The sequence below is a fragment of the Ochlerotatus camptorhynchus genome, unplaced genomic scaffold (genome assembly GCF_037179485.1).
Source record: "Ochlerotatus camptorhynchus isolate MF236.1 unplaced genomic scaffold, CSIRO-AGI_Acam_v1.1 ptg000284l, whole genome shotgun sequence".
NCBI classification, from domain to species: domain Eukaryota; kingdom Metazoa; phylum Arthropoda; class Insecta; order Diptera; family Culicidae; genus Ochlerotatus; species Ochlerotatus camptorhynchus.
In genome coordinates, this window is record NW_027040773.1 from 1,515,474 (window position 1) to 1,542,340 (window position 26,867).

Sequence of the window (26,867 nt, forward strand, 5' to 3'; positions counted from 1 at the left end):
GTTTGCGTGGGAGCGTTTTGATTCTCAAGTATTTTGTTTTTAAAGCCATTGTTTAAGTTTGGCTGTTCCGCCTATTTCAATTGTTGGTCTAGATATTATTAGGTGATCCAAGCGAGGATCCAAGAGACGTTTCTCATAAAGAGCCTGAATTTATAAAGAGACGACATCTTATCCATTTGACAGGTCTTCTGCTCGATTGGAATGACTTTTCCTATCCCTAATAAAAATGGTATGGTTAATTTGCTTAACGACGTGTTCGGGGTATCATCCAAACCATTTGTGGAATTGTTCAATGATTTGGGTTATCGTTCGTTTGTGGTAATTTTTTATTAGGGATGACTTTGACGGACAATCGATTGTTCCAATTTTGACATGTCGCCTCTTTATAAATTTAGGCTCTTTAGTTTCTCAGTGGAACTGACAGCTAGAAATCTAGAGTGTGTGAGTGATCTGGTAAACAAAGCAGAAATTCATATTACACGGCAAAAAAAGTTGTTGAATATTACATCGAAACTGATGCAACCAGGTCAATCCATCGGTTGTGTAATATCCCGAAAAAAAATAACAACAAAAATACATTAAAAAACAATGTAACAATAAGAAGAAAATTATTGTCTTAACAATGATTTATATTGTTACGTCTACAATAAATTTACCTTGATTTATGTTGTACAAAACAATAAATTTCATGGTAAATGGAAAATTTACAATAAAAAAGGGGGGTTGTTAAGTATCTTAACAATGAAATTTTCGTGATTTTCCCATATAATTTTGTTTTTCAATAACATAATATATTATTGTTATTTTACTGTTGGTTGGCGAATTTATTGATTAAAAAAAAATAACAGTGTACTTTAGAGTGTATGTGTTGGCTTGACAGATCTACTTTATCGACTTTAAAAATAAATCGAAAAAATAAAACATTGCCCCGGGAAGGGAAGGGGGTGGTATTTCTGTTACGGGTGGTCCTTTTTTTTACTGGTTATGGATCGAGATTCCATCCGGAACTTGTGAGAAATGCAGGCCAACTCCCCTGCGCTCGATATCCCTAGGTCACGTCTCCTTGGTGGTTGAGCGTCGTTGATAAGTTAATGCATTCGACTGGAGAGAATCGCCCATGAAATATTCTTCCACCTGAGAGTTACTTCCTGACATCTTCAAGTGGTGGAATTTTTTATTATTATTGTATGATTATTGACTGCACGGAAAAGGTCTCCATTAAGCTTTAGAGAGGGTCTAGGATAAGATATGAGCGGACGCGGACTGCCTGATTTTGAGCCAAACGAACTGTCAAAGCCAGAGCCATACGAGCAGCGCCTATCTTAATTACATTAGCAGTGTTGCTGACCCTTTCGATGCTCGGTAATGGCGGCCTGTTTGTATGAGTAAATGTATCCTTCACTGTGCTTTTTGACACTAACTGTAGGGCGTATGTTGTTTCATTTTCTGCTGTTCCTGGAAGAGGGAAAGAGAGGGGTAAAAAACCGAACGTCCAGATAGCACAGTGAAAGATACATTTATTCATACAAATAGGCCGCCATTACCGAGCATGGAAAGCTGGATACCTTTTGGCAAATTTCTATTGCTGATTATTTATAAAATGTACACAGCAAAAAAAAAATATAATATCGATCAATGTAATTCAAGCTGATGTATGAAATAATGATGTAATAGCAAAAAGCAGATGCAATATTACATCAATGGATGTAATTTTGTTCGCAAAATCGATGTACATCGTACAACGTTATACACGGATACGAATTTTGTTCATTTAAAACAAAAATATAAATGTTTATACTCTAAACATATGAATTATTCAAAGTAAATTGAAAGCATGTTTAAAACTAAAATATTTATGTTTGAATTAAATTCAAAAGCATGTTTATTTCAACAATATAGGATTTGGGTAAACGGTTTTAAACGTGTCATGCCTTTTTATTTCCTTCTTATTACATTCGGAAAAGTTGCCCCAGCTTTGCTCAACCTCAACAGAAAACGGTCATCCATTCCGAATCCATTCCGGATCCTCCTCCGATATCGAACACGGAAAGAAACCGGTATGAGGACCAGTAGCAGAAACCGAGGCAGAAACGGCAAAACGACGCTAATAACACAAATTTGCACCGGTTCCACTGAACTGGAACCCCCGGACACCCACCCCGACGGGTCCTCGCATCCCGGACCTGGTCCCCAATACCCACAGGTCACCTTTAATCGCACCCGAAAAGAGCAGGAATTAAGATGCCCTGCCCGAAGATCTTTTTTTTTCATTTCTTTCCGTTTTATTTTGCTCTACCCTGCAACTATACTCAAATAATTCCAAAATATGTATGTATGAGAAGCATGTTTAAAATAAACATATTTATTATTGTTCGCACAGCTGTCAAACCAAACAAAAATAAATACGTTTATTTTCAACACGAATATTTTTGAAATAAACGCAGCAGTTTGGATGTAATATTCAACAACTTTTTTTTTTCTATGTATAAGTCAACTAATAAGTCAACGCCTTGCAAAAAGTTAATGAAGATCATGTGTCAAATGAAATGTATAATATATAGAGAGAAGATTGATGACAATTTTGAAGATTTCCTGCAAAAGGTGGTAAGCGATGTGAGTAGATGGATTTAGATGAAAGAGATGAAAAACAGATTTTTCGTAGATTGATTCGCTAGCATGACCCGCATAAACGCGAACCATCACATGACCTTACCGATAATGGTTATAAATTGTTTATAATCCCTGCTAAACTTCAACTGAAATGGTTATGGAACTTTACATGAACGTTTGTGTGATAAAGTTTTAACCTTATGTGTTATGGTTTTTTGAAAGCGGACCTTACAAATAATGGGTTGTTAAGAACCATTACCATTCCAAATTCTTGTTTTCTCCATACATTTTTGGAAAGAGAACTATATTAGAACGTTTTTACTTATGGTTTGAGAACATTAATGGTTATGGTTATGGTAGTCAGTAAGGTCCATTAATGGTTTTGTATTATCACTCAACTTTACGTGAAATATATCGTGAATTGGTAATCAGTAATTTACAGGCAACCAATTCGCGATATATTCCACATAAAGTTGATCGATGTTACAAAACCATTCATGGACCTTACTGGTTACCATAACCATTACCATTAATGTTCTCAAACCATAAGTTAAAATGTTTTAGTATAGTTTTCTTTCCGAAAATGTATGGAGAAAACAAGAATTTTGAATGGTAATGGTTCTTAACAACCCATTATTTGTAAGGTCCACTTCCAAAAAACTATAATACTTAAGGTTAAAACTTTATCATTAAACGTTCATGTAAAGTTCCATAACCATTTCAGTTGAAGTTTAGCAGGGATTATAAACAATTTATAACCATTATCGGTAAGGTCAATTTATGGTTCGCGCTTATGCGGGGAGCTCTCGCGTGAGCTTTTTCACCATCTTAAATTGAGATTTGGATGTGTCGTACCCCTCGATTATGGTATGTTTCACTTACACGCTTATTCTGGTCAACTCAAAATTGAGTCGAATGTACTCATCTCAGCGGCAAGTATGGCTACTCAAAATTGAGTAGCCTTATGTTGACTCACTTTTGAGTAAACTACGTTCTCACGTAGACTGAGTCAAATCCACTCGCCGGTATTTTCAGTTGCGAGGAGGGTTTTGTATTTTGATTTTCATTCAAGGAAATGTAAATTGCCTGTTCCGGATTCATTCTACCGGAGCAAAAAACGGTTCAACCTCTATAGTTCAACACCGTTTCCCTAAGCAATTCGTACTTACCTGAAGGCATTCCAGCCGGTTTTGAGTAACATTTTCTATGAGCTTTCCTCCGACATGACTGGCATTTTTTCCAAGTCCAGGATTTTGCTGACTGAGTGGCTTTTACTCAGTTTGACATTTCTCGTTTACTCAATTTTTGACAACTCGATACATCGGACGAAAGTGAGTACGATCGACTCACCTGGTGAGTAAGCAGAAGTTAGCGTGTATCCTACTCAAATTTAGGGAGTTTGAAATAGCGTGTACTCTCTGCGTCGCTGCAAAAACTGTCAGACAAAAGAGAAAAATTTTGATTGTTTGCAAGCCGCTTTCTCTTGATGGTGGAACGTTAATCACCGCTCAACGCAAAATATTTTGCAAAAAATAACTGCAATTCCGCACTAAACTACACAAATTAACGTAGCAGTCGTGACCTTTAAGGTTCCTGTGTTGAAGTATATTGCAGGTAAGATGATGTTTGATTTTCACGGGACGAAAAAATGATGTGTTTATTGCTCTCTCCGCAGCAGACGAAAAGAGTGATAAGCATCAAAACATGGCGGCTCAAGTTGCGGGTGTTTTTGAACCGGAGCTACAGGGTAAGATTGCCAAATCAAAGCTCCTGGTTGTCGGTGCTGGCGGAATCGGTTGTGAAATTCTGAAAAATTTGGTCCTATCCGGATTTCAGGACATCGAAATCGTAAGTTTGTTGTTTGTTTTGAGCGTCTTTTATAGAGCAGGATCATAACCTCAACCCCTGAAGAGGACAGTGATGCCAACTCAGGTGTTAAATGTTTTCCGTTGACTGAGATGTTTATTTTTCAGATTGATTTAGACACGATCGATGTTAGTAACTTGAACCGTCAATTCCTGTTCCATAAGGAGCACGTAGGTAAATCTAAAGCCAATGTAGCGCGGGAGAGTGCGCTTAGCTTCAATCCCAACGTGAAGATCAAGGCGTACCATGACAGTATTACGACGTGAGTGGAATATAGCTGTTATATTTTTTTACATATGTAGCAACGTAATCGATATGTTTGCAGTTCCAACTACGGAGTCAACTTTTTCCAGCAGTTCAAGCTGGTATTGAACGCGCTTGATAACCGAGCCGCACGGAACCACGTTAATCGCCTCTGTCTGACTGCCGATGTTCCGTTGATCGAATCGGGCACCGCGGGTTACAATGGTCAAGTAGAATTGATCAAACGTGGGTTAACTCAGTGTTACGAGTGTACTCCGAAGGCAGCGCAAAAAACATTCCCTGGGTGTACAATCAGGAACACGCCTTCGGAACCGATCCATTGCATCGTCTGGGCGAAGCACCTTTTCAAGTATGTTTTAAATGAACACTAAGATATGTTGTTTAGTATTAGTAACTGTTTAATTTTTACGCTATTGCAGTCAATTGTTCGGCGAGAGCAACGAGGATGAGGATGTGTCACCGGACACAGCTGATCCAGAAGCAGGAGCCAAGGCGGGTGAGAGTGCCCTAGCAGCTGAAGCCAATGAGAAGGGCAATGTTGATCGGATAAACACTCGAACCTGGGCTCAGCAGAGCGGATATGATGCGGAAAAGATATTCAACAAGTTGTTCTACGATGATATCAACTACCTGTTGAGTATGTCGAACTTGTGGAAGAATCGTACCCCTCCGAATCCTGCCAAGTGGGATGCTCTCGAGGAGGAGGGTGAAGCTGCACCAACGGATACGGTTTTGCGTGATCAAAAGGTGCTTAGTTTGACCGAGTCTGCGAAAGTGTTTGCCGAAAGTATTTCCGCCTTGAAGGGCGAATTCGAGAAACTGGCCGATGGCGACCATCTCGTGTGGGATAAGGACGACAAGCATGCGATGGATTTTGTGGCGGCTTGCGCCAATATTCGATCGCAAATTTTCAACATCCCTAGAAAGAGTCGGTTCGAGATTAAGTCTATGGCAGGAAATATCATTCCGGCGATTGCAACGACTAACGCTATCACCGCCGGAGTCGTTGTCATGCACGCCTTCCGCGTGCTGCAAGGCGAACTGGATAAGTGCAAGTCAGTGTATATGCGACTGAGACCGAATGCTCGCAATCAGCTGTTCGTTCCGGATCGAGCTTTGAATCCACCGAATCCAAAGTGTTACGTTTGTGCAGCTAAACCGGAAGTTACACTCAAAGTGGACACTAAAAATGTAACCGTCAAGGAGTTACGGGATGACATTCTGATTAAGGCGTTGAACATGATCAATCCAGATGTGATTCTTGATGGCAAGGGAACAATTGTGATTTCATCCGAGGAAGGTGAAACCGACTGCAATAATGATAAGAAACTGGATCAACTGCAAATCGTCGATGGATGCATCTTGAAAGTGGATGATTTCGTACAGAATTACGAACTCACGGTTACCGTCATCCACAAGGATCCTGGTCGGGACGAGTCTAGCTTCGACATTGTTGCCGATATGGATACGCTAAAACCGAAAGAAGATGAAGAAAAGAAAACAGACGATGCTCAGCCATCAACTTCCGGCCAGAATGGTAATTCGAAAGCTTCTGCACCGTCAACGGCTGCTGACGATGATGACGATATGTGCATTATCGAGGAGGAATCCGATAAGCCTAGTACCTCAGCTGCCGTTGCAGGTCCCAGCAGTTCCGGTTCTGAAAAACGTAAGATAGCTGAAAGTGAGGGACCTTCGTCGAAGAAGGCACGCGTTTCGAATACCGATGATGATGATGATGATGACGACGATTTGATCGTTATCAACTGAACGAACACCGTTTGCGTTGAAGTGTCGGGTACGAAGTTTTTATCCGTAGATTTGCGTAATAGTTGCCCCTTGTAAGCGGCTATTTTGCAATGAACTCCTATAATAAATGTATCTCTTAAAATTAACTGCGGGAGAATGGAACGATGTGTCCGAAATTGCCATGATAATCATAAGTGCCTAGGTACCTAGATATTAATACAACATTCTTTTCATTATGCCAATCCTTCCCATTGGTCATTTTTGTCACCTTGCCGAAGGTGGTATGATGATAACGATGATGACAACCGCTCAAAAAACAGGCCGAAAGGAGCACCAATGGGTAACCCTCTATCTCCTTTCTTGTGTGAACCATGACTAAACTAGAGAGTGATTTTAAGGAGAAGGGATTGCTTCCAAAACGATGGTGGAGACATGTAGGCGATATCTTAAGCGAGAATCTTTGCCAATCATTCTAGATGCCATTAACATCAGTGCACATAGGAATATCAAGTTCACTTGTGAACAAGAGAGGGATGGAGTGTTACCGCTCTTCTTATTCTTCGCCTTTCAAGCTTATTGCTTATCGCATACTAGCTGCTCTCAACTTAGTGTTCTATAGATGCACTTCCACAGTTATTAAGCGGAAGTTTACCGCACCGAAAATATTTTGTTTTTAAATTTTGGGAAAATTTATAAATATTATCTATATCATCACCAGTGTGTTCACTCGGCTGTCGACAAAAGCAGACCACTCTCGATGTGTACCACTCGATCGTCTGTTTTCTCGGCAGCAACCATTGTGTGGTCCTCCTCATTGTTCTTCATCAGCAGTTCTTTCGGTCGGTGTGTCGTCGACTTTCGAAAGCAACCGTTTCGTGATGAGTGTGTGAGTGCTGACCACGTTTTGCGCCCATTGCTGCAATGGACGTGCTCTGACCCTCGTTGGCGTAACCGCCATACAATGAAACTACTGGAAGCAGCTCCAGTTCTGATGGAGGAGGCTTTTTGGATAGCGGAAGATAAAGTGTTTATTGTGTTGTATCTTTTGATTATAGTTTTAAGATGTATTGTATATTGTCCAACCCTCCCCTTGGCTAGTTTTTGCACCTTGCTGTTATTGTTGTTATTATTATTGTTTACGTATAGGCACTGACGTTGGGTGTGATACTGGCGGGTTTTGCCGCAAATCACTCTTATTTTATTTATTTTTACGGAGATAGATTTATTTGGGTTTGCAAGGGAATTATACTATTGAAATATTTCAGAAAGTGCCCAACAGTGCTCCTTCTATTTGCGTGACAAGCTTTCATTGTTGTTTTCATTGAAGTATTACTCAGGAAACAATGTTAAACATCATTTTTGTACATGGTATTGTAACTAATCTTATATGTGCTTCATTTTGATTTGGGATAAGTGTTTGAACTATGACTCGGGATTTCCACTGTGGTGTGCTTCTATTGTGACATACCCATGTGTATTTTTGTGGTGCCACATAGTGGAAGCGTGAGAGCGTAGTTGGAACATTTACCCTATACAATATACAATTTAAAATTAGCTTGGAAACTAACTTCAAAGTGAAGCATTTTAGTCACTTGAAGGTGTCATCTGGGACGAACAAAGATATAATTAATATATGTAAAAGCCAGAAGTACATGAAACACGTTAAATTGTAGTTTAAAAGCATGGGTTATGATTGTGTAGGTAGATTAGAGATTTCAGTTATTTATTAAATAAACTTCAATTATAGAATTCAGAAAGTTAATTAACATAAAAGATAGGACGCGGGGGGTCCGCTTAGGGAGGCGACTAGCCTATGAACTTGTATAACAAATCTTCCTATTTAGTGTATTTGTTAATTACAGACAATGTCAATAGCGAAAGTCATATCTTCAACCAGGCGCTTACGAACAAGTGAAGTTTTAGGAAAGATATGTTAAATATGTTGATAGGTTTGAAATAAGAATTAGGATTGTTGTGCTTTAGTTTTCGGTAAGGTATGATGTGTCAACAAAGCCCTTTTGAGCAAATTTTCAAACATCAAATTGATTGAGTGATTTATTGAAAGACATTGCGTTGCGAAAATTGACAAGTCATACATCTAACATAGTAGTAGTAGCAGTGTCGCATAATCTTATCACAATTGCTGCAAATAGTGCTGGAGGGGCCGGCAGGGCTGAATACGGATCAAACTAACATAACTACTAACACTAAAATGATCCCGGAACTAACACTTATCCATTGCACTTTTAGTTATATATTAGTTCATCTATGCTTCTTTCTATTGTTTGGATCAAGTACAACTAATACTAATCTACCTTTATGTATGTTTTACTCTCTTTTAACCCATTATCTTTATGAATGGCGAATCATATGACGTGAGACACGTACAAGCTGGAACTCAAAGAATTACTTCGAACAGGATGTCAAACAAATTCAGGACCAATCCAAATGAGACCAGAAACCAACAAGGCATCGGGGAGTTATATATTCTGGGAGAGGTATTTGATAAATAATCAAAAAGTGGTAAGTTAAAATCAGAGCCAAGGATCATGAGAGGTAATTGTCAATAATTCATTAATTAGTAGAAATATCGATAACTTTTTCAAGGGAGCGTATCGGCTTTTGTAGGCGGTGCGTTTGGTCGTTGATTTGGCTTAACTGGTGGCTCGCCCACGCGGGCTGGCACTATCATCAGATAGGGGAAAATTTCCTCTACCTGCTGGTGGTGTTGATAAGCGTGTGCGAGCTGCCGGTTGCGCCGGATCACCGATCGGATGCATTATTTGCAGGAGCTGGTGCTTCCCTTTGAAAAAGTAAAGGGTGATACGGTCAAAATTTGGTCAAGGGAAAACGCGTGTAAATCGGTGAAATCGTTTATTTAAAAAATCAAATTAAATTTCTTTTTCAAGTTCAATTAGTATAAAATTCAGGAAAAATAATCAGTTAGGCTTCCGCTTTTCCAAATCCGAATTGCCGGGCCTTACGCTTGACCCCTGCCATCAGATTTTGTACAGCCACCTTGTCCACCTTCTTCGCCGCAGAAAGCCAGTTTGCCTTGAACTGCTGCTCGCCCTTAGCAGTTTTTTTTGTCTTCTTTAGGTTCCGCTTGACAATAGCCCAGTATTTCTCAATTGGGCGGAGCTCTGGCGTGTTGGGAGGGTTCTTGTCCTTGGGAACCACCTGCACGTTGTTGGCGGCGTACCACTCCATGGCCTTTTTACCGTAATGGCAAGATGCCAAATCCGGCCAAAACAGTACGGAACAACCGTGTTTCTTCAGGAAAGGCAGCAGACGTTTATTCCTCGGTTTATTCAAACACTCTTTCACGTAAATTTCTTGGTTGACCGTCCCGGAAGCTATGAAAATGCTGCTTTTCAAGCCACAGGTACAGATGGCTTGCCAAACCAGATATTTCTTTGCAAACTTTGACAGTTTCATGTGCTTGAAAACATCTGCAACCTTTCCCCTTCCTTTTGCCGTATAAAACTCCTGTCCCGGAAGCTGCTTGTAGTCGGCTTTGACGTAGGTTTCGTCGTCCATTACCACGCAGTCAAACTTCGTCAGCATCGTCGTGTACAGCCTCCGGGATCGCGCTTTGGCCGTCGTATTTTGTTTATCATCGCGATTTGGAGTCACTACCTTCTTGTAAGTCGATAGTCCGGCTCGTTTTTTGGCTCGATGCACGGTTGTAGACGATACACCCAGCTTATTTGCGGCATCTCGGAGAGAGAGGTTAGGGTTTCGCTTGAAACTACCGGCAACTCTCTTTGTCGTCTCAGCGGTTTCCGGTTTTCGATTTCCCCCCAATCCAGACTTCCTGGCTGTCGACAAACGTTCCCCAAACACTTTAATTACATTTGTAACGGTTGATTTGGCAACTTTTAGCGATTTTGCCAACTTTGCGTGCGAGTAGCTCGGATTTTCGCGATGCGCGAGCAAAATTTTGATACGCTGCTCTTCTTGCTTGGACGGCATTTTGACAACTGAAGAGTGAATTCCAAAATCAAAATAGGAGCAACATTCTACACACACATACCTTCAAAATGAGGGGTGTTCAGGTTTTTTAAATGCAAAATTGAAAGAAATACGTCAAGTTGATATTGACCAAATTTTGACCGTATCACCCTTTAATCGAGAAATAACCATATTATCCTGTAATGAAATTAGTCATGACAGAGTAACAGATGGGGAAGGACAATAGACACAAGTTGACACAATAAACAAGACAAGTGGGGGTTAATACACAAGACAAAATGACAAAATAAGTGACGACAGAAGACAAGACTGGGACGAAAATCAACCTTTTAAAAAAACAAGAATGCGCAATTATATTATCAAAACTATTTGGATCAGCACAAAAACAACAGTGACCAAACGGGCACCATAGCCTAGGAACGTCTGTGTGTTGATTTGAAATAGAGGCTCATAGAAGCCAAATTTATCAATAAAAGGGGTCCAGTGTAGAGTTTTAGCAAGTTGCTGCCAAAGATGTATTGTATATTGTCCAAGAATCCTCGGCTCTGTAAACTTAATTCGTTTGAGCCTTATCAAATAAATTAATAAACAAAAAAAAATCTATCTCATCATAAAAATAATTAAACTCTCAGCAAAACCGAAAGCTCGATGATTTGTGATTTTTTGAGTCCAACTTTGTGCCATGAAAACTTACAAAAAATATTTTTGCACGTGAATTTTCTTTAAAGAATTAGAAAAAAATGTGATTTTTTAGATTTTTTCAATATTTCAGTGCCAACATTTTAAAGGGGCGTAATTGATTTTGTAAACAATGGCTTTAGCCGTCGATTTCTCGCAAATAAAAGTTCACCTCTCCAAATTAACAATGCTAGCTGGTAAAGGTAACATTATTCTATCCGCTGGTGTCATTAATCTTCATGATTGAGCTTTTATTCACGAGAAATCGAAGGCTAAAGCCATTGTTTACAAATGCAATTACGCCCCTTTGAAATGTTGACACTGATTTTATGATAAATCAAGACGTAATTATTTTTTCGGAACGGTGAACTTCACACCTTAATGGAGAGCTTTCGATGTCTGTAGGTATCATTTTTGCATTAGTATAATTGTGTGGTAAGTTCAATCCTACTCTATGCCCAGCGAAGTCGTGAAATTTCACAACCCGAAAAATTCCTAGACCGGACCGGGAATCGAACACAGTAGCCTATAGCATGGTCTTGCTTTGTAGCTGCGCCTTTACCGACTGAGCTAGGGAAGTGTGTATGTCAGGCATAACATTTGATAACGGCACAAAAGCATTTGTAAATGAACTTTCTAAGGCCCTTTACACGCGAACCAAAGTACGCCCACGCAAACCAATACCACTTTCGGAAAGGTGATAGTTGCCCCTATCCGATGATGTTGTTGATTTGCGTGGGCGTACTTTGGTTCGCGTGTTAAGGGCCTTAGAAAGTTCATTTACAAATGCTTTTGTGCCGTTATGACATTTGAAATCTATAGAAAACCGACAAATACTAGACGAGTTAAACCAAACACTTCCAACCATTCTCATGAACATAAAGTGGCTGCTTTTCATCACATGATCCATAGACTAGAGACTTTAGCACTTAGTGTAACAGGAAAGAAAAAAAGTGTTAGACTATATATTTGAGAAAGCTAGACTAAACGGATACCCAAGAAAAACCATCCAGGCTAATTGAAAACACAGAAACAACGAATACAAAAGATCATTGACTACATTAACACCAATAACAGCATACGCCGACTGTCTGTAGATTAAGACCATAACGTAACCAGACCATTACGAACTGAATTGAGAAAATTTTAAATTTTAGAAAAACCAGCTAAAGACAAGATTAGGAAACACCCAGTTAACGATTTAGCAAAAACTGGAGTTTACCAAGTATCCTGTTCCCAGTATGACAAAATATACATAGGACAGACAAAAAGAACTTTAGACACAATATTTAAAGAACATTCAAGCAGAAGTGACAAAAGCTACTACGGCCACGAAAAAAGGTACTCATTGCCATTTCAAATCCAAAATGGCTGAACATAACAATTGTACGACATATTACAAACACTTGGAAAGTTTAAGTAGCTGAGTTTAGAATTCGTGCTGAATTTATGTATGGGCCCAAATTAGGGGCGACATTACATCCATGTCCCTTACATGTATACATCCAACGACCATTGGCATAGCTAGAAAATTAATCTGGAGGGGCCTAGAGGGCCTGTTGCATTTATTTTATTTTGCTAAATTACGGTTAAATAAAAACTCGTAAATATGTTATTCAAACAAATTGCGTCAAGGCAACTTTTTGTTGAGTGCGACCAATAATATGACATTGAGCCTTACTATTATTTTATGGGAACCAATAAATTTGATTATATTTATTTCATAACAACGATTGGGACCTCGATTGGGGGAGCCTTAAAAGTTTATTGATTTTGCACAAGCAATGATCTTTTGTTGATGCTTTCTGTAATGAAATCACATAGCGTCCGTATGTCATAAAACTAAGCATCTCAAACTTAAGAAAATTCTAAGAGTTCGGTAATTCCATGCATTTTGGTATAAGATTTTATTTAGATTTTGAATATTTCATTATCAATGAAATCTCAGACATACACACCAAATTTAAATCACTGGAAATCAGCAAAATTTTGCTGATTTTGGACTTGACGAAAGATCAGCAAACCTTCCAGCAAAATAATGTTGCTGAAACTTCCAGCAATTCGAACTTCTGTCAAAATGACAACGTTTTACTGAATTTTCAGTAAATCTGTTATGCATTGCTGAAGCTGCCGCATAAATGTAAATGACAGCGTTTAACTGATTTTCCAGAAAATTTCAACGAAATATTACTGAAACAACAGTAAATTTAATTATATCCGTTTCTACTGATTCTTCAGCAAGTTTCAGCTTCATAGTTCGGAACCAGCTGTCAAATTATTGTATTTTCTTTTTTTAATCACAATCACATAAAAAACACATTTAAAAGTACGATACAGCAAATCACAATTTTATTCATTGGCAATTAGTAAATTTCAGAGTACTTTTTTATCCGCGGGGCCCGTGGGGCAATTTTACATGTGCAAGAAAATCAACTTTCCTGCTATCCTCCAATTATATGCTTGCAAAAAAAACACTGGAGCCTGCAAAAACATAATTTATAACTAAAAAATCAACTTACAAAACAATTTCTCGGCATCCCAGTTGTCTATCGCTTTCGACAACAATTTTCATTGCTCCATGTATACACGAAACTTTATAATATCTCATAGTAAAAAAAAAACAAAAACGTACCGTGCCTGGAAGCACGGCAACGAAAAAACGTCAATGAAAAATAAAATTTGAAGTAGATAGTGTAGCCAAGCTTTTCCCGACTGTCATTAAGAAGTTCAATTTACTGATTATCAGCAAATACTCTGACATTCGTCTGTTTGCTGGGTGTCGGCAATGCCAAAAATGTTAATTCTGAATTCCAGTAAAATATTATGCTGAACCCATTTCAGCAAACTGTTTTGCTGAAACCCAAAATATAAATTTGGTGTCACACCAAACTTCTTAAATTATGTTCGGTACTTTTTTTGCTGAACTTAGTCTGTAAAATACAATTTTTACCGATTGTTCTGTAAAATACGGTGTTTTTCCGCTTTTCAGCATTTAAAAGTGACGAATTTCTGTAATTTACAGAAAATTACCGTAAACTGTAAATAAAATTACGGATTGAACCTGTAAATGGCTGCAATTCCGTAATACTGTAAAAAACTATTACGTGTGTACAGTAAAAAAAATGTTTTACAAAACAAACTGTACAGTTAAGTACGATATTTTTGAAAAAGTACCGAACGATTTGTGAATTACGTGCTGTCAAACTTATTTATTGCCCACCTTTTTAAAGTTGGTTATGACTCGTTTCTCCGGTGTTATAAAGTGCGCAATTGGAAAGTGTTTGAAAAATGTGTAAATACTCCAACAAATTTAAGCTCTCGATGGAGGAACAGAAGATCTCTTTCGTTAGTAAGTAAAATTAAAACTATTATTACTATTATTATTGTTTTTATTATTAATTTCGATTATATTTTTTAGATGGTTCTCAAGATGAATGAAGATCCCATCATGTGTTTTTCCTACGGTCAGCTCGGGCACCACCTCCATCACTATCCATGCGCTATCAGCATTTGTGTTCCCTGCAGAAGTGAAAAGATGCATCGGGAAAATGCATCCACCGAATTCAGAGAATGAAGGAATATGAACTCTATGGGTACCTTCATGTTCCAAATCACAATGCTGTTAACAGTTTTCCGACACAGACGGAAAATGCATGCATATTAAAGACATTGTAGCTAATAACATTCGTAGAAAAAAAATATACCAAATAACCTATTTATCTTATTGTTAACTTCAAATTTGAAAAAAGAAAGAATAATCCATGCATCCATAAAAAATGCAGTAACAAAACAATCGGTAATTTTTACCGAACAAATTTTAGATCGACCGGTAAACATTTTACAGCATTTTCGGTAAAAATTTACAGAGCGGTATATGCAAAATTTACAGTATGTATCGGTAAATTTTGACAGCTCAGCTGAATATAAATTTACTGAATGTACTGTAAAACATAAAAATTACCGAATCGATTACCGAATGTTCAGCTGTTCCATATTCGGTAAAAAATTACAATGTTCTGTAAAAAAAATCTTAGTGTGTATACGTTAATCGTTTGCTTCACGCTATTTCAAAACTACCCAAATTTGGGTAGGATCTACCCAGATCCGTCAAAACTAAACCTACCCAAAAATGGGTAAACTGTGTTGGGAGTGGCAAGTTGACAAATGAACAACGTCGATCGGATTGATGTCAATGTTGTTCATTTGTCAACTTGTCACTCCCAACACAGTTTACCCATTTTTGGGTAGGTTTAGTTTTGACAGATATGGGTGGATTCTACCCAAATTTGGGTAGTTTTGAAATAGCGTGTTGGGACCAATAGGCTACACGCAAAGAAATTTCATGTAGTTGAAACAAAAAAAAAAACTTTTTTGAACTGAACAATTCGATATTTTTGTTTTAAAAATTGGTTATGGTTGAACCAACAATATTTTATTTTAAATTCAAAGCAACATATTTTTTAATTTAAAAAAATATCGTTTATTCAACAACAAAAATTGTTGATGCATTTTGTCAATGTAATCAAACGCAATCAGTAAATTGACCGCCATTCTGTGAGCCAATTTTAAATCGTTGGAGGCGAACCAGCCCCAGGCTGAAAGCCTCCCTCTTCTTCTTCTTCTTCTTCTTCGCATTTCAAGCTTATTGCATATCGCATATTAGCTTATTGCGTGCTCTCAACTTAGTGTTCTAGACGCACTTCCACAGTTATTAATTAAGAGCTTTCGATGCCTGTACCATTTTTGCATTGGTATAATTGTGTGGCAAGTCCAATCATACTTCTATGCCCAGGGAAGTCGAGAAATTTTCCAACCCGAAAAATTCCTAGACCGGACTGGGAATTGAACCCAGCCACCTCCAGCATGGTCTTGCTTTGTAGCTGCGTCTCTACCGACTGAGCTACACAGCAAAAAAAGTTGTTGAATATTACATCGAAACTGCTGCAACCAGGTCAATCCATCGGTTGTGTAATATCACATTGTACGATGTACATCGATTTTGCGAACAAAATTACATCCATTGATGTAATATTGCATCTGCTTTTTGCTATTACATCATTATTTCATACATCAGCTTGAATTACGTTGATCGATATTACATTTTTTTTTGCTGTGTAAGGGAGGCCTCCCTAATAAAGATAAATTCTAGATAGAGCTGGAATTAGGACCTAACAGCTTTTGTAAACAATGACTTCTATCGATGATTTCTAGAAATTCAAGGCTCGCCCATGCAAACCAACATCCTCATCGGATAGAAGAAGACTTCTTCTACCCGATGGTTATGTTGGTTATACCCCGTTCACATTACAGCCTATATCACGTAATATAGGCTGTCTTGCAATGAACACTCATACTAAGGATTTCCAGTGAAAACTAGATGTATGAGTGCTCATTGCAATACAGCGTATATCACGTGATATACGCTATAATGTGAACGGGGTATTAGCGTGGGCGTGCCTTGAATTTCTAGAAAACATCGAGAGAAGTCATTGTTTACAAAAGCTGTTACGCCCTAATTCCAGCTCTATCTAGAATTAATTAATTAATTAATTTTAAATCGTTAATAGTACGTTCAGACTACAGAGTTATAACATGTTATAGCGCTATCTTGATGTTGGTTTCTGTGTTGCAATTATTTGACAACCGTTATAACATGTTTTAACTCTCCAGTCTGGACAGAGAATAACTTTTCGGTTATTCATTGCGAATGTTACTTACGACATAATGAAAATTTGCTCTTGAAGTATTTATTGAAGATAGTATATACTTTATTTATCACCGTTAGCTTTTGTGGTTTTTATCACAATGTCATGTGCTTTTATGTAGAACAAAGTGTGGTATGTCATACCTTTTCAGGTCCTAAAATTGTGAGTAATGTTTGACAAATTACTTTCTTGTACAGTTTTAAATCACCAAAGATGAGCTCTTCGGACGAAAAAACCGTAGATACTGAGTCTCCGCCCTCGATCAAATCAGGGTTAGTTCCCCGGAAGGAAAGCTCATCGGAATCCGAAGAAAATGACTCGGAACCGGAAGGAACTGCTGATGAAAGTGAAGAGGAAACAGGTAATAACAGTGAGGAAACTGATGAAACTGAGAAATCCCCACAACTCGTTCCCGTAGATCCCAAACCATCATCAGTACCGAAGGCTAAGCTTGCTCCCCGTAATGCTGTCAAATCGAAAACGTATGACAAAATGGTTTATGAAGCAATGGAAAAGCTGAACGAAAATAGACGGTTAGGTGTGTCCATCCAGCGGATTGTGAAATATGTCAGCGAGAATAACGATGCACCGTCCAAAAGGGTCAAATTATACTGCAAGAAAGCCATTGATAAAGGACTGAAAGAGAATACCTATATTCACACTTCCGGATCGGGTTTTTCGGGATCGATTGTCTTCTCAGTCGACCATTGGAATGTGCTGAAGAAAGAACAGAAAAAAGCATTGAAAGCTGCAGAGAGAGAAGAACAATCTAAAACTACGGCTAAACGTAAACCCATACCCAAGCAGAAAGTTGAGCCAAAACCAAAGGCACCGAAGAAGCCGGGAGCGGATTCAAAGTCGAAGAATCCTCAAGGCCAGAAGGACAAGAATAACAATCCCACTGTTGGTAAAGCTGCAGCAAAGAAAACGAAGAAGCCTATAATACTCTCCGTAGTCCTTCCGACGACCAAGGCAAGACCGAAACGTAAAGCGGCCCCAGGGGCCGAAACTAACAAAGACAAATGATCTGCTGAAACTCTACGGTATGTGGCCAAGGGTAGGCAACAAGCTGCAGCTACCACCAGGAATTAATCCATAGATGCGTAATAAAATAATTATTGGCAATAATAATAATAATAATTAATGGTTGAGAATGTTATTTGAATGTAATTTTGTAAGTTAACTGTTTAAGTTGATATGTTAATATACAGTACCGGACATAAGTAATAATAATGAACAGTCAAGATTCCTATATCACGGTTGTCACTGGATTTCTATAATACGGTCGGTCCGGCATTAACGAATACACGTACCAAATGGGATTTGACCTAATTGGGACCAAACACTGATTGTACGGTAATTTGAAGAGATAACTTCCTGATGTCTTTGAAGAAGTTGTTGCCGTCTCTGAATACATTAAAGGCATTTCCAAAGATTTCTTCACTTTTTACGCTTTCATCCCAGATGTTTCAGTTGCCAGATTTACCGAAGAGGATACGCATAATAAACTTTGATAGATTTCCTTCATTTTGGCTGCGCTTTTCATGCGATTGAAATTTTGACAGTAGATCAAAATTTCAGTCGCATTCTTTTTAAGTGAAGAAATTTTTGGAAGTACATCGGTTGATAAAATATGTTTAATAGTATTATTCCAAGTTGTCAGATGCCGCCTGTTTTGGTACACCATATTCTTCGTGCACCTCGAAAAAGATCTTTCCTCCGCTAAGGCCGGTACCCTAATAAAAAAATTATGGTTATTTTGCTTAACGACGTGTTCCGAGGTATCATCCAAACCATATATGGAAAAGTTAGGGGAAATGGATGTAATGTCGGTCTAAATGCTCCTAATTTGGGTCCATACATAAAATCAGCAATCGACGGTTGCTACTCTGTTATTGCCAGACCAGCTGTAATTACACAGAGAACCAATAGACGATGCTTGGGACTAGCAATCATCCTCAATGTGTAAAAACTTGTGATCTCGAATTAAGCAATACCAGCGCCAGCCGCGCCTGAACGCAGGTCAAGAAAGGAATGGGTAGGAATGTGTTGACGTGACACTCACTTTGATGGAAGCCGAGGAGCCCTCTGCACTTCCACGAGGAATCACAGGGATGTTGGGTAAGAGGGTTGGGTTTGCAGCAGGGTTCGTTTTGGTAAACGATAAGCTGAACTGATGTTCTAACGATCGTATAACGCGAAGGAGCTTGGGATTGAACCCACGGTCATCTGCTCAGTAAGCAAAAACGTTTGCTACTAGGCAAACGAGCTCCTTTTTAATCATCGAGTTGCTGTTATTACCATGTAGTCATATTAACAAATAAAACCAGGCTTGCAATTGCTCATCACAGCCAAAATGCCAATCCTCGGAATCATGAAACTATGAGATACCACAATGACAATTCTTACCCGCAAGAAGCAAGAATGATCTCTGATTGCTCGCTCATCACGTTGCTCATCGTTACAGCTAATCGCCATTGCGACCCTCTGAAAGCCAAACTAACATGTTTTATGTATCATACAGATACTTTACCTCCTCTTCCTGCATTCTGCCAACAGGAACCACCATCACCAAAATACCCCACAGCCCCGCAAATCCGAAAAACAGCATTCCATCGGTAACGAGCATTTGCCAGCTTGAATAAAACGATTGACGAATCTTGATGTGGATGGGCTTGAGATTAGACTCAGGATGTTCTGCTCAGTAAGCATAAACGGTTGCTCTAAGGCCACCGAGCCCCTCATACTTGCGGCATACTATTTTGGGCGCCCATATACCCTAATAAAAATATACCATAAACGAATGATAACCCAAATGATTGAACTATTCCACAAATGGTTTGGATTATACCCAGAACACGTCGTTAAGGAAAATAACCATAACAATTTTATTAGGGTAGGCGTGTACTATGTAGGGTAGCTCATCTCTCGTCGTGATGGTGGGATATAGCAGACAAATTAGAGACGAAACATTTGAGAGGAAACAAAGAGGTATTAGTATTAGTTATATCTGAACAAACAAAACAAAAGAAGAGCAGAACAATAAAAAGAGAATAAAGATAAAATGGAAAACAAAGAAAAAGAAACGTAGGCAGATTATTGAAAAAGTATAAAAACAATAAAAAGAAGCATAGATCAATAACTAGGAAAACAGAACTACTTTATAACTAAAAGTGCAATGAATGAGCGTTAGTGTTAGAGTTATGATCGTTTTGATCCGTAGTCAACCCTGCCAGCCTCTTAAACACTAGTTGCAGGCAGTGGTTGTTCAATCATGCGACACTGTAACTACTACTATGTTAGAGGTATGATTCGTCAAGTTTATACAACTCAATGTTTCAATTGACGTAAACTATTTATCGTGCAATTACAAAAGCAAACCTTAAATAACAATTATATGGTAATATTATATTTCTTATATAAATAACTTTGATGAAAACAAAAACAAATGCAAAATGAAACTTGACAAACCATCGTCAAACCCCCCATTCTAGGGCAGGGCAATAGGGAGGATTATTGTCACAAGAGACAAACACAGCAACAACGAGAGATAAAAAGGGGGAGAAACAAGATAAACAATTGAGCCATATGTGTTAACTCAAGGCAACGGAGGCTTAACAAAGTAATCAAACAAGTTGACATAAATCTAACCAGGGTCCAGGCCAAGGAAAAAGCAAGCAGCAACCCAGGATAGAAGTGTTTCACGTTGGCCCCATGCGTAACTTAAGGTGCACAAGATACCTGACTGTTTAAGTGAGGGAAGGTACATCGTTGGATAGCAATAAATAATAAATAAATAATACTAACGAAATAACTAACGAATGGAGGACTTTGACTACCCAGCCATGCAATAGTCTCATTTCGTGCCTTATGGCAACTTGATGAGTCTATTGCGCTCATCTTCTGGCACCACCCAGGGGAGACTTGGTCCTGTACCTAATGCTTAACTTATCTCCATTCCACTCAGCTACTCGGAATTTCTTGTGATATTTGAGATAATTCAATGCAGACGTCTTTCCAAACTTGGCAGATCGACAGGTAATCGGTGAGTTACCACGATGGTTGCTAATCAACAACTCGACAACATCTCATCGTCAACGCATGCTATGAGAATTTCTCATTGCAAACAATAACGAAATGACGCCATCGAGCTATCGATCAACTACCCTGTTACCACCTGGTACCTTATAGCACGCTGCTAGGAGGCGGACTGGAAGAATCGATGAGCAACCTCCCCCTAATCAACTAAATTTTCAATAGCGACCATAAATATCCATTAGTACCGTCCCAATGACGCGTTCATTTAGATAAAATAGATAAATAGCAGATTTTTAGCGATGGGCCCAATCTTAGATCCATAGGCCAACGTTAGAGCCATTTCCCCTATATGCTAAATAAAGGCGAGCGATTTTAATAATTTTTATGTCCCGTAGTCGCGCTTTCAGGTAACCATCAGCTGATTGCTGCGTCAAGCTTACGATGTGTTGGCGCATAGGGTCGAGTGATCATCCAGGTGTTGAATTTGATTGCAGAAGTGTTGACGGAGCGGTGTTTTCTGTTGGTTATTGCATATGGAATGCATGGTCGATTTCTTAAATGTTTTCGCTTAATAAAATTTGATTAATTATGTATACAGATTTATTTTATACCAGTACTTAGATGTTCAGTTTACACGTCTATGAGAAGAAATAATTCTTAAATAGAGCAAAATAGTTTTCATTCAGATTTTTTTACATTGATATCTTCTTAACCGTTCAGAATATGGTGCTTGCACGGCAGAACATAAGATATTCAATTGTCTAAAATTATCGAATCCATAAAAATAAATTTGCTCTAAATCTATAGTATTTTAATTGTTTTTCAACAGTTATTATGTTGAATTCTCAAGAATACATATTACGAGAACCATTTGGTTATGAGGCAGTATCGCATGTTTCCTCCCCGATCTTCCTAGCCAAGAATTAGCTCTGCATACTCACTGCAGTAAGCCATTTGATCTAATGGCATTCGGACTGATGTCATTTGGTATAAATAAACTTTAGGTAGGTATTTGTAGCAAAAAAATGTTATTTATTAACTCTGATCAACCTACTTATGATTCACCTTGGTTTCCACTTCATCGATGGACTCAATTGCTTCAACTTCAACCTGTTCATCTTCATACATTTCTATTTCCTCCTCCAGGGGCGATGTATTAGCGGAGTATTTGCCCCTGACTCCGGCCCATCTAATGCCTCCTTTCAGTCTGTTGGGGCCCTTTCGATTGAATTTATCATTCCAATGCTTATCCTGCGGTTCGATTCGGTGTTTGTACTTAATATGGTTGGACAGGAAATGATCCTGGCTGTATTTCAACGGGCACAAATTGCACTGGAACACTTTTTCCGCTTCCTCGACATGCGATTCATAGTGCTTAATGAAAACCTGACGAGTCGTAAGCTTTTTGTCGCAAATCTCACACTCATACGGGTACATCCCGGTATGGCGAATCTCGTGCTTGTACAGCTCAGTGGTCGAACAGAACTTTGATGAGCAGTACTTGCAAGGGTAGTTTTTCTCGCTGGTATGCGTGTTCATGTGCTTCCGTAAGTGAAAACTGCGCTTGAATGATTGGCCGCACACGTCGCACTTGTAGCGACGATCTTCGGAATGGGAAATCATGTGCGAGTAGAGATTGGATGCAGCTGGGAAGGTTACGTTACATATCTTGCACTTATGTTGCTTAGGACGCTCGTGACGTACCATACAGTTCCGCACGTTGGATCCGTGTTTGTACTTCTTCCCACAGATCGGACAAGGAAATTCCGCTTTCGTCTTATGGGTGGCCATATGCACGTCCAGACTGTTCTCTTGAGCGAAGCCTAAGAAATGATTAAGAATTAGCTCTCAACGAAAAATCCTTCGTTCCTCCTAAACAATTATACGACATTTACCTTTTCCACATGTGTCACAAACGTGAACCTTCTCGTAATACACAAATCGTTGATGACCGCGGAGGTCTCTGGCGGATTTGTACCTTCGGTAGCAAATCTTGCATTCAAATGGTCTTTCAGTATCCTGCTCGTCGTTATAGTAGACCTTCGGCCGATTTGCATGTTCTTCTATCGAATGTTGCTCCAAGGCATGTTGTGATTCGAATCGCTTCCGGCATCCACAGCAAATAAATGCGCTTTGTCCAGTGTGAGTCGCTTCATGTTCAATCAGCTCCTTGAGCGTACGACGCGCTACACTACATTTGCTACACGCATAAAGCTTCTTATCTGCAGCTCGCCGGAGATGCTTATTAAGGAAGGAATTATTTTTAAACCGTTTGTAGCATCCTCCGCATTCAATTGGCATTTCCTCTAGGCAATCAATTCTCTGCGGCAAATGGATCTCTTCCTGATGAGAGTTCAATTCACTCATCAACGAAAACACTTTAGCGCAACCGCAACACCTCAAAACTGTTACGGTTACTTCCTCGTCCTTTTCTTCCTGCCTTGCACTAAGCATCCTGTACGGAAAGCGCTCATGTGTTCGCCTCTCTTGTAGCGTTTGGAACCGCGACAAGCAAATCACGCACTGGTAAGGCCTGTCTTCGTAATTTTCAATAGATTCACTTCTATGATTGACGGAATGGCAGAGGAGCTCCTCCTTTTCGAAGCAAGAAAATCTACATCCACAGCATTTGTACATTCTGTCCTCATGAAAAGTCCTCTTATGCTGCAGCAGTCCATTCGATGAGAAAAAGTTACATCCACAGAACTTGCACTTCTTCAATGGCGGCACATTATGTTTCCCTGCTCTATGGATATCTAATTTGTATTCATTTGAGAATAGTGCATAACATACGTGGCAATGAACTTTTCCCTCTGATATATCCGTATCCCCTCGAGGACGGTGCTTACTAAAAGAATGCTTCCTCAATTGGCGTTCCGTTTCAAAGGCCGCATCACAACCACAGCAGAGCACCTTCTGATGGTTTGTGTGATCGATAACTTGCTCCGACAGTACGTCCTCGATCTTGACATCACTCTGATCGTCTACGTCTATTTCCAACAGCAATGATTCTTGTTCATCCAAATATTCTACTTCATACAATCTTCCGTCGTCCAGCTCTTCAACATTCACCTCGAAAGCCAGCTCAGAAGTGGCTGTCTTGGTAAACAGCATATCGTATAGAGCTTCCTGCGATTGTTGAGACTGCTGACGAAGTCTGTAAGCTTCTTCCAAGCGCGAAAGGCACATCGAGCAGATGTTTTTCGGATAGAAGTCATCCTCAGATAACTGAAATGAAAGAAACCCACATTTACACAATAGAACTTCTGCTTTAGGATTCTACAATAAGATAAATTCTGACCTCCAATCCACAGATAGTCTGCAGTAATTCGGCTATTGAGAATTCCGGGCTTGAAATGTCCTGTTAAAACGATTAAAATTTATAAAATTATTTAATAATGGTTATACCGTTATACCTATACGATCCAATCAATGACCTACTTCTAATATAGAACTTACATTCTGAGACTCAAAGATGTTAACCAGCAGAAAGTCGATATCCATGCTTCCACCACCCAAACAGATCCGGCAAATGTTTTCTATGTAATCCATGTCCAATTGAATTTGAGTGAAACAAAGATCCTAATTTTATATTTTGAATAAATTCACTCCGCTTGCGATCAACAATCAAATTCAATAAACTATTTCTGACACTTTCCGATTTGTTTATTTGTTGTACAGCGTTGCCAAAAATGTGATAAAATTGGTAAAAAACAATATTACGGCAGAATCCATCTCCATATTGATTGCGGTTTGCACTCAGAAAATATTCAACACGCTAACCCCGAAGTACCCATTAATGAGAAAAAAAAGTACCCATTTCAAAGAAATGTGGCTTAACTCATGAAATGAGTAAAACCAACTTTACTCATTAATGAGTATTTCACGAGTACTTCATAAAATTCATTTTTTAGAAAAAAAAAACAAGCCTTTAGGACTCATTACCATCAATAATAAATACGTCAAAATTCATCTTAAAATCATCACACAAAGCTCAAATTAAAATAATCAAACAAATCACTTTTTTTATTAGTTCAAATCAAGCAAAAATTAATTGAATATTTGATGTATAGATTATAGACAGCTGCCGATGCAAGTTCCCTGAGGTCTGCTTTTGTCGGTTTGCTGCGGTAATAGAAGGGATTTTTTATGCGATACTTGTCCATCCTATCCTCCTCCAGCACTTGCTTTACTTCCATCGGCTTAACATCCGGCAAGTGGTCATTAACTTGTCCAGCTTTCTGGGGGTGATACTACAGGATGTGGGCCTTCAAAGCTTTTAATAGAAGCTGTATTGAGCCACAACCAGCACCGTAATGGAACAGGATTCAGATAACCTGAAACTATAGTTATAGTTATAACGCAGTGCATCCGGAAACAAAATAAGATAATGCTGAACGAATTACAGAAAAATCAAAATAAACGAAAAATATTCTACCTTTCAGTTTTCCGTACTCTTCTGGGTTCAGTTGGTCTTTTAGGGCTTCCATTTTCTCTCTAATCCCGTCATATATAACTGATTTGCACTTGCAAAATGCCGTCACTTTTGCACTGAATCAATAATGAATCTCTTTTAGTCATTTTTATTCCAGAACAGGTTTTCAAAGAAGGGGAAAAAGTACCCATTTTTCAATATTAAGAAAATACTCTAAGGTAACTCTAAGACCACTGGGTCCCGAAGAAAATCATTATTATTTTTGGCTCACTCAGTACCAGAACAACGGGGCCAAGTAGTCCCAAGCTATATGTTCTTTCGGATTGCTCAGCGCGAAAGCGAATCAATGGACTGTATAAAAACGTGTTTACTGAACGATAACTTTATTGTAACTGAGTTTTGTTATTGAGGATTTCCGGTCTGACGAAATAGCAAGAAAATCAAGACAGTAAAACAGGGGTGGGTTAATTATGAATGTTTACAGTGGTTAGGGTGTAGGAAAGTATTTGCACTGATCCAAATTTCTTTGATTTTTCGATGAACATTCTCCCCCAGGTGAGGTGGATACCTCAATCCTCCTTCTGTGCCGTTCAACTGTTATCGACGATTGGCAATACAGCTATCTTGGTTGTCGGTCTACGGAAGGTGCCATTCTTCGTACGTACTGTGACTACCCGTGTAACGCCATCCTTTCCAGGGTGTGTTTCGATGATTCTGCCTAACTTCCAGGATTGGGGCGGCATATTATCTTCTTGCAGAATAACAAGCATTCCATTCCGCAGTAAGGCAGGTTCTTTCAACCATTTGCTTCGCTTTTGAAGAGATGTGATGTACTCGTTTGACCACCGGCGCCAGAATGATTGTTTTCTCTTCTGAACCAGTTGGTATCTCGATAGAACTCCATCCCTCAGATTTTCGTAGATCGGTTCTGCAACGGATGTCAGCTCTCGACCGATCAAAAAATGGCCCGGACTTAGAGCTTCGTAATCGATCGGATCGTCATTCATAGGAATCAATGGCCTTGAGTTTAATATAGCCTCAATTTGTATCAAAAGAGTATTCATTTCTTCGTATGTCAGGTGGCTTTCTGACAACGATTTGTAGAGATGGGTTTTCATGCTCTTCACGTTCGATTCCCATAGACCTCCTTGGTGAGGTGCTCTTGGAGCGATAAAGTGCCAATTGATTTCTCGCTGTTGGCAAAATTCGCTCACTTTCTGCTCAAGAGTTTGAGACTTCAAAAGTTGTCTCAGCTCAACTAGTTCCTTTGATGCTCCAGTAAAATTTGTGCCGTTATCTGAGTACAACTCTGATACATTTCCACGACGTCCGACAAATCGGTGCAGAGCAGCTATGAATCCATCGGTCGTCAACGATGACACCAACTCCAAATGAATCGCTTTTGTACTCATGCACACAAACAAGCTTACGTATGCTTTCAGTGCACTTTTACCTCGTCCTTGCTTAAGGTAAAATGGTCCTGCGTAATCAACTCCTGTTCGGCAAAACGGCTGGGCTGCGGTTACCCGAACGCTAGGAAGATCACC

The 26,867-nt window shown here is 39.1% G+C and overlaps 2 protein-coding genes across 2 annotated transcripts; one reads left to right on the forward strand and one right to left on the reverse strand.

Moving 5' to 3' along the window:
- Positions 1-4,082: 4,082 nt before the first annotated feature.
- Uba2 (Ubiquitin-like activating enzyme 2) lies at positions 4,083-6,635 on the forward strand. Its single transcript, XM_065228292.1, has 5 exons — positions 4,083-4,224; positions 4,286-4,458; positions 4,584-4,738; positions 4,802-5,089; positions 5,160-6,635. Exons 2-5 carry the CDS (start codon positions 4,315-4,317, stop codon positions 6,508-6,510), a joined length of 1,938 nt encoding a protein of 645 aa, XP_065084364.1. The 5' UTR covers positions 4,083-4,224; positions 4,286-4,314; the 3' UTR covers positions 6,511-6,635.
- A 15,295-nt stretch (positions 6,636-21,930) lies between these two features.
- LOC135706648 (zinc finger protein 345-like) lies at positions 21,931-24,488 on the reverse strand. The gene is made up of 4 exons (XM_065228293.1): positions 24,345-24,488; positions 24,187-24,246; positions 22,781-24,113; positions 21,931-22,708 (listed from the first exon to the last, which is right to left on the reverse strand). Exons 1-4 carry the CDS (start codon positions 24,435-24,437, stop codon positions 21,936-21,938), a joined length of 2,259 nt encoding a protein of 752 aa, XP_065084365.1. The 5' UTR covers positions 24,438-24,488; the 3' UTR covers positions 21,931-21,935.
- Positions 24,489-26,867: the final 2,379 nt, after the last annotated feature.

Bases quoted from the DNA above. Each gene is read 5' to 3' on its own strand.
- Uba2 (XM_065228292.1), top strand. From the start codon at position 4,315: ATGGCGGCTCAAGTTGCGGGTGTTTTTGAACCGGAGCTACAGGGTAAG. The intron at 4,459-4,583 runs GTAAGTTTGTTG...TTTATTTTTCAG, and splicing joins GATTTCAGGACATCGAAATC to ATTGATTTAGACACGATCGA. The intron at 5,090-5,159 runs GTATGTTTTAAA...ACGCTATTGCAG, and splicing joins TGGGCGAAGCACCTTTTCAA to TCAATTGTTCGGCGAGAGCA.
- LOC135706648 (XM_065228293.1), bottom strand. From the start codon at position 24,437: ATGGATTACATAGAAAACATTTGCCGGATCTGTTTGGGTGGTGGAAGC. The intron at 24,114-24,186 runs GTCAGAATTTAT...CTTTCATTTCAG, and splicing joins AGACTATCTGTGGATTGGAG to TTATCTGAGGATGACTTCTA. The intron at 22,709-22,780 runs GTAAATGTCGTA...ATCATTTCTTAG, and splicing joins TTGTGACACATGTGGAAAAG to GCTTCGCTCAAGAGAACAGT.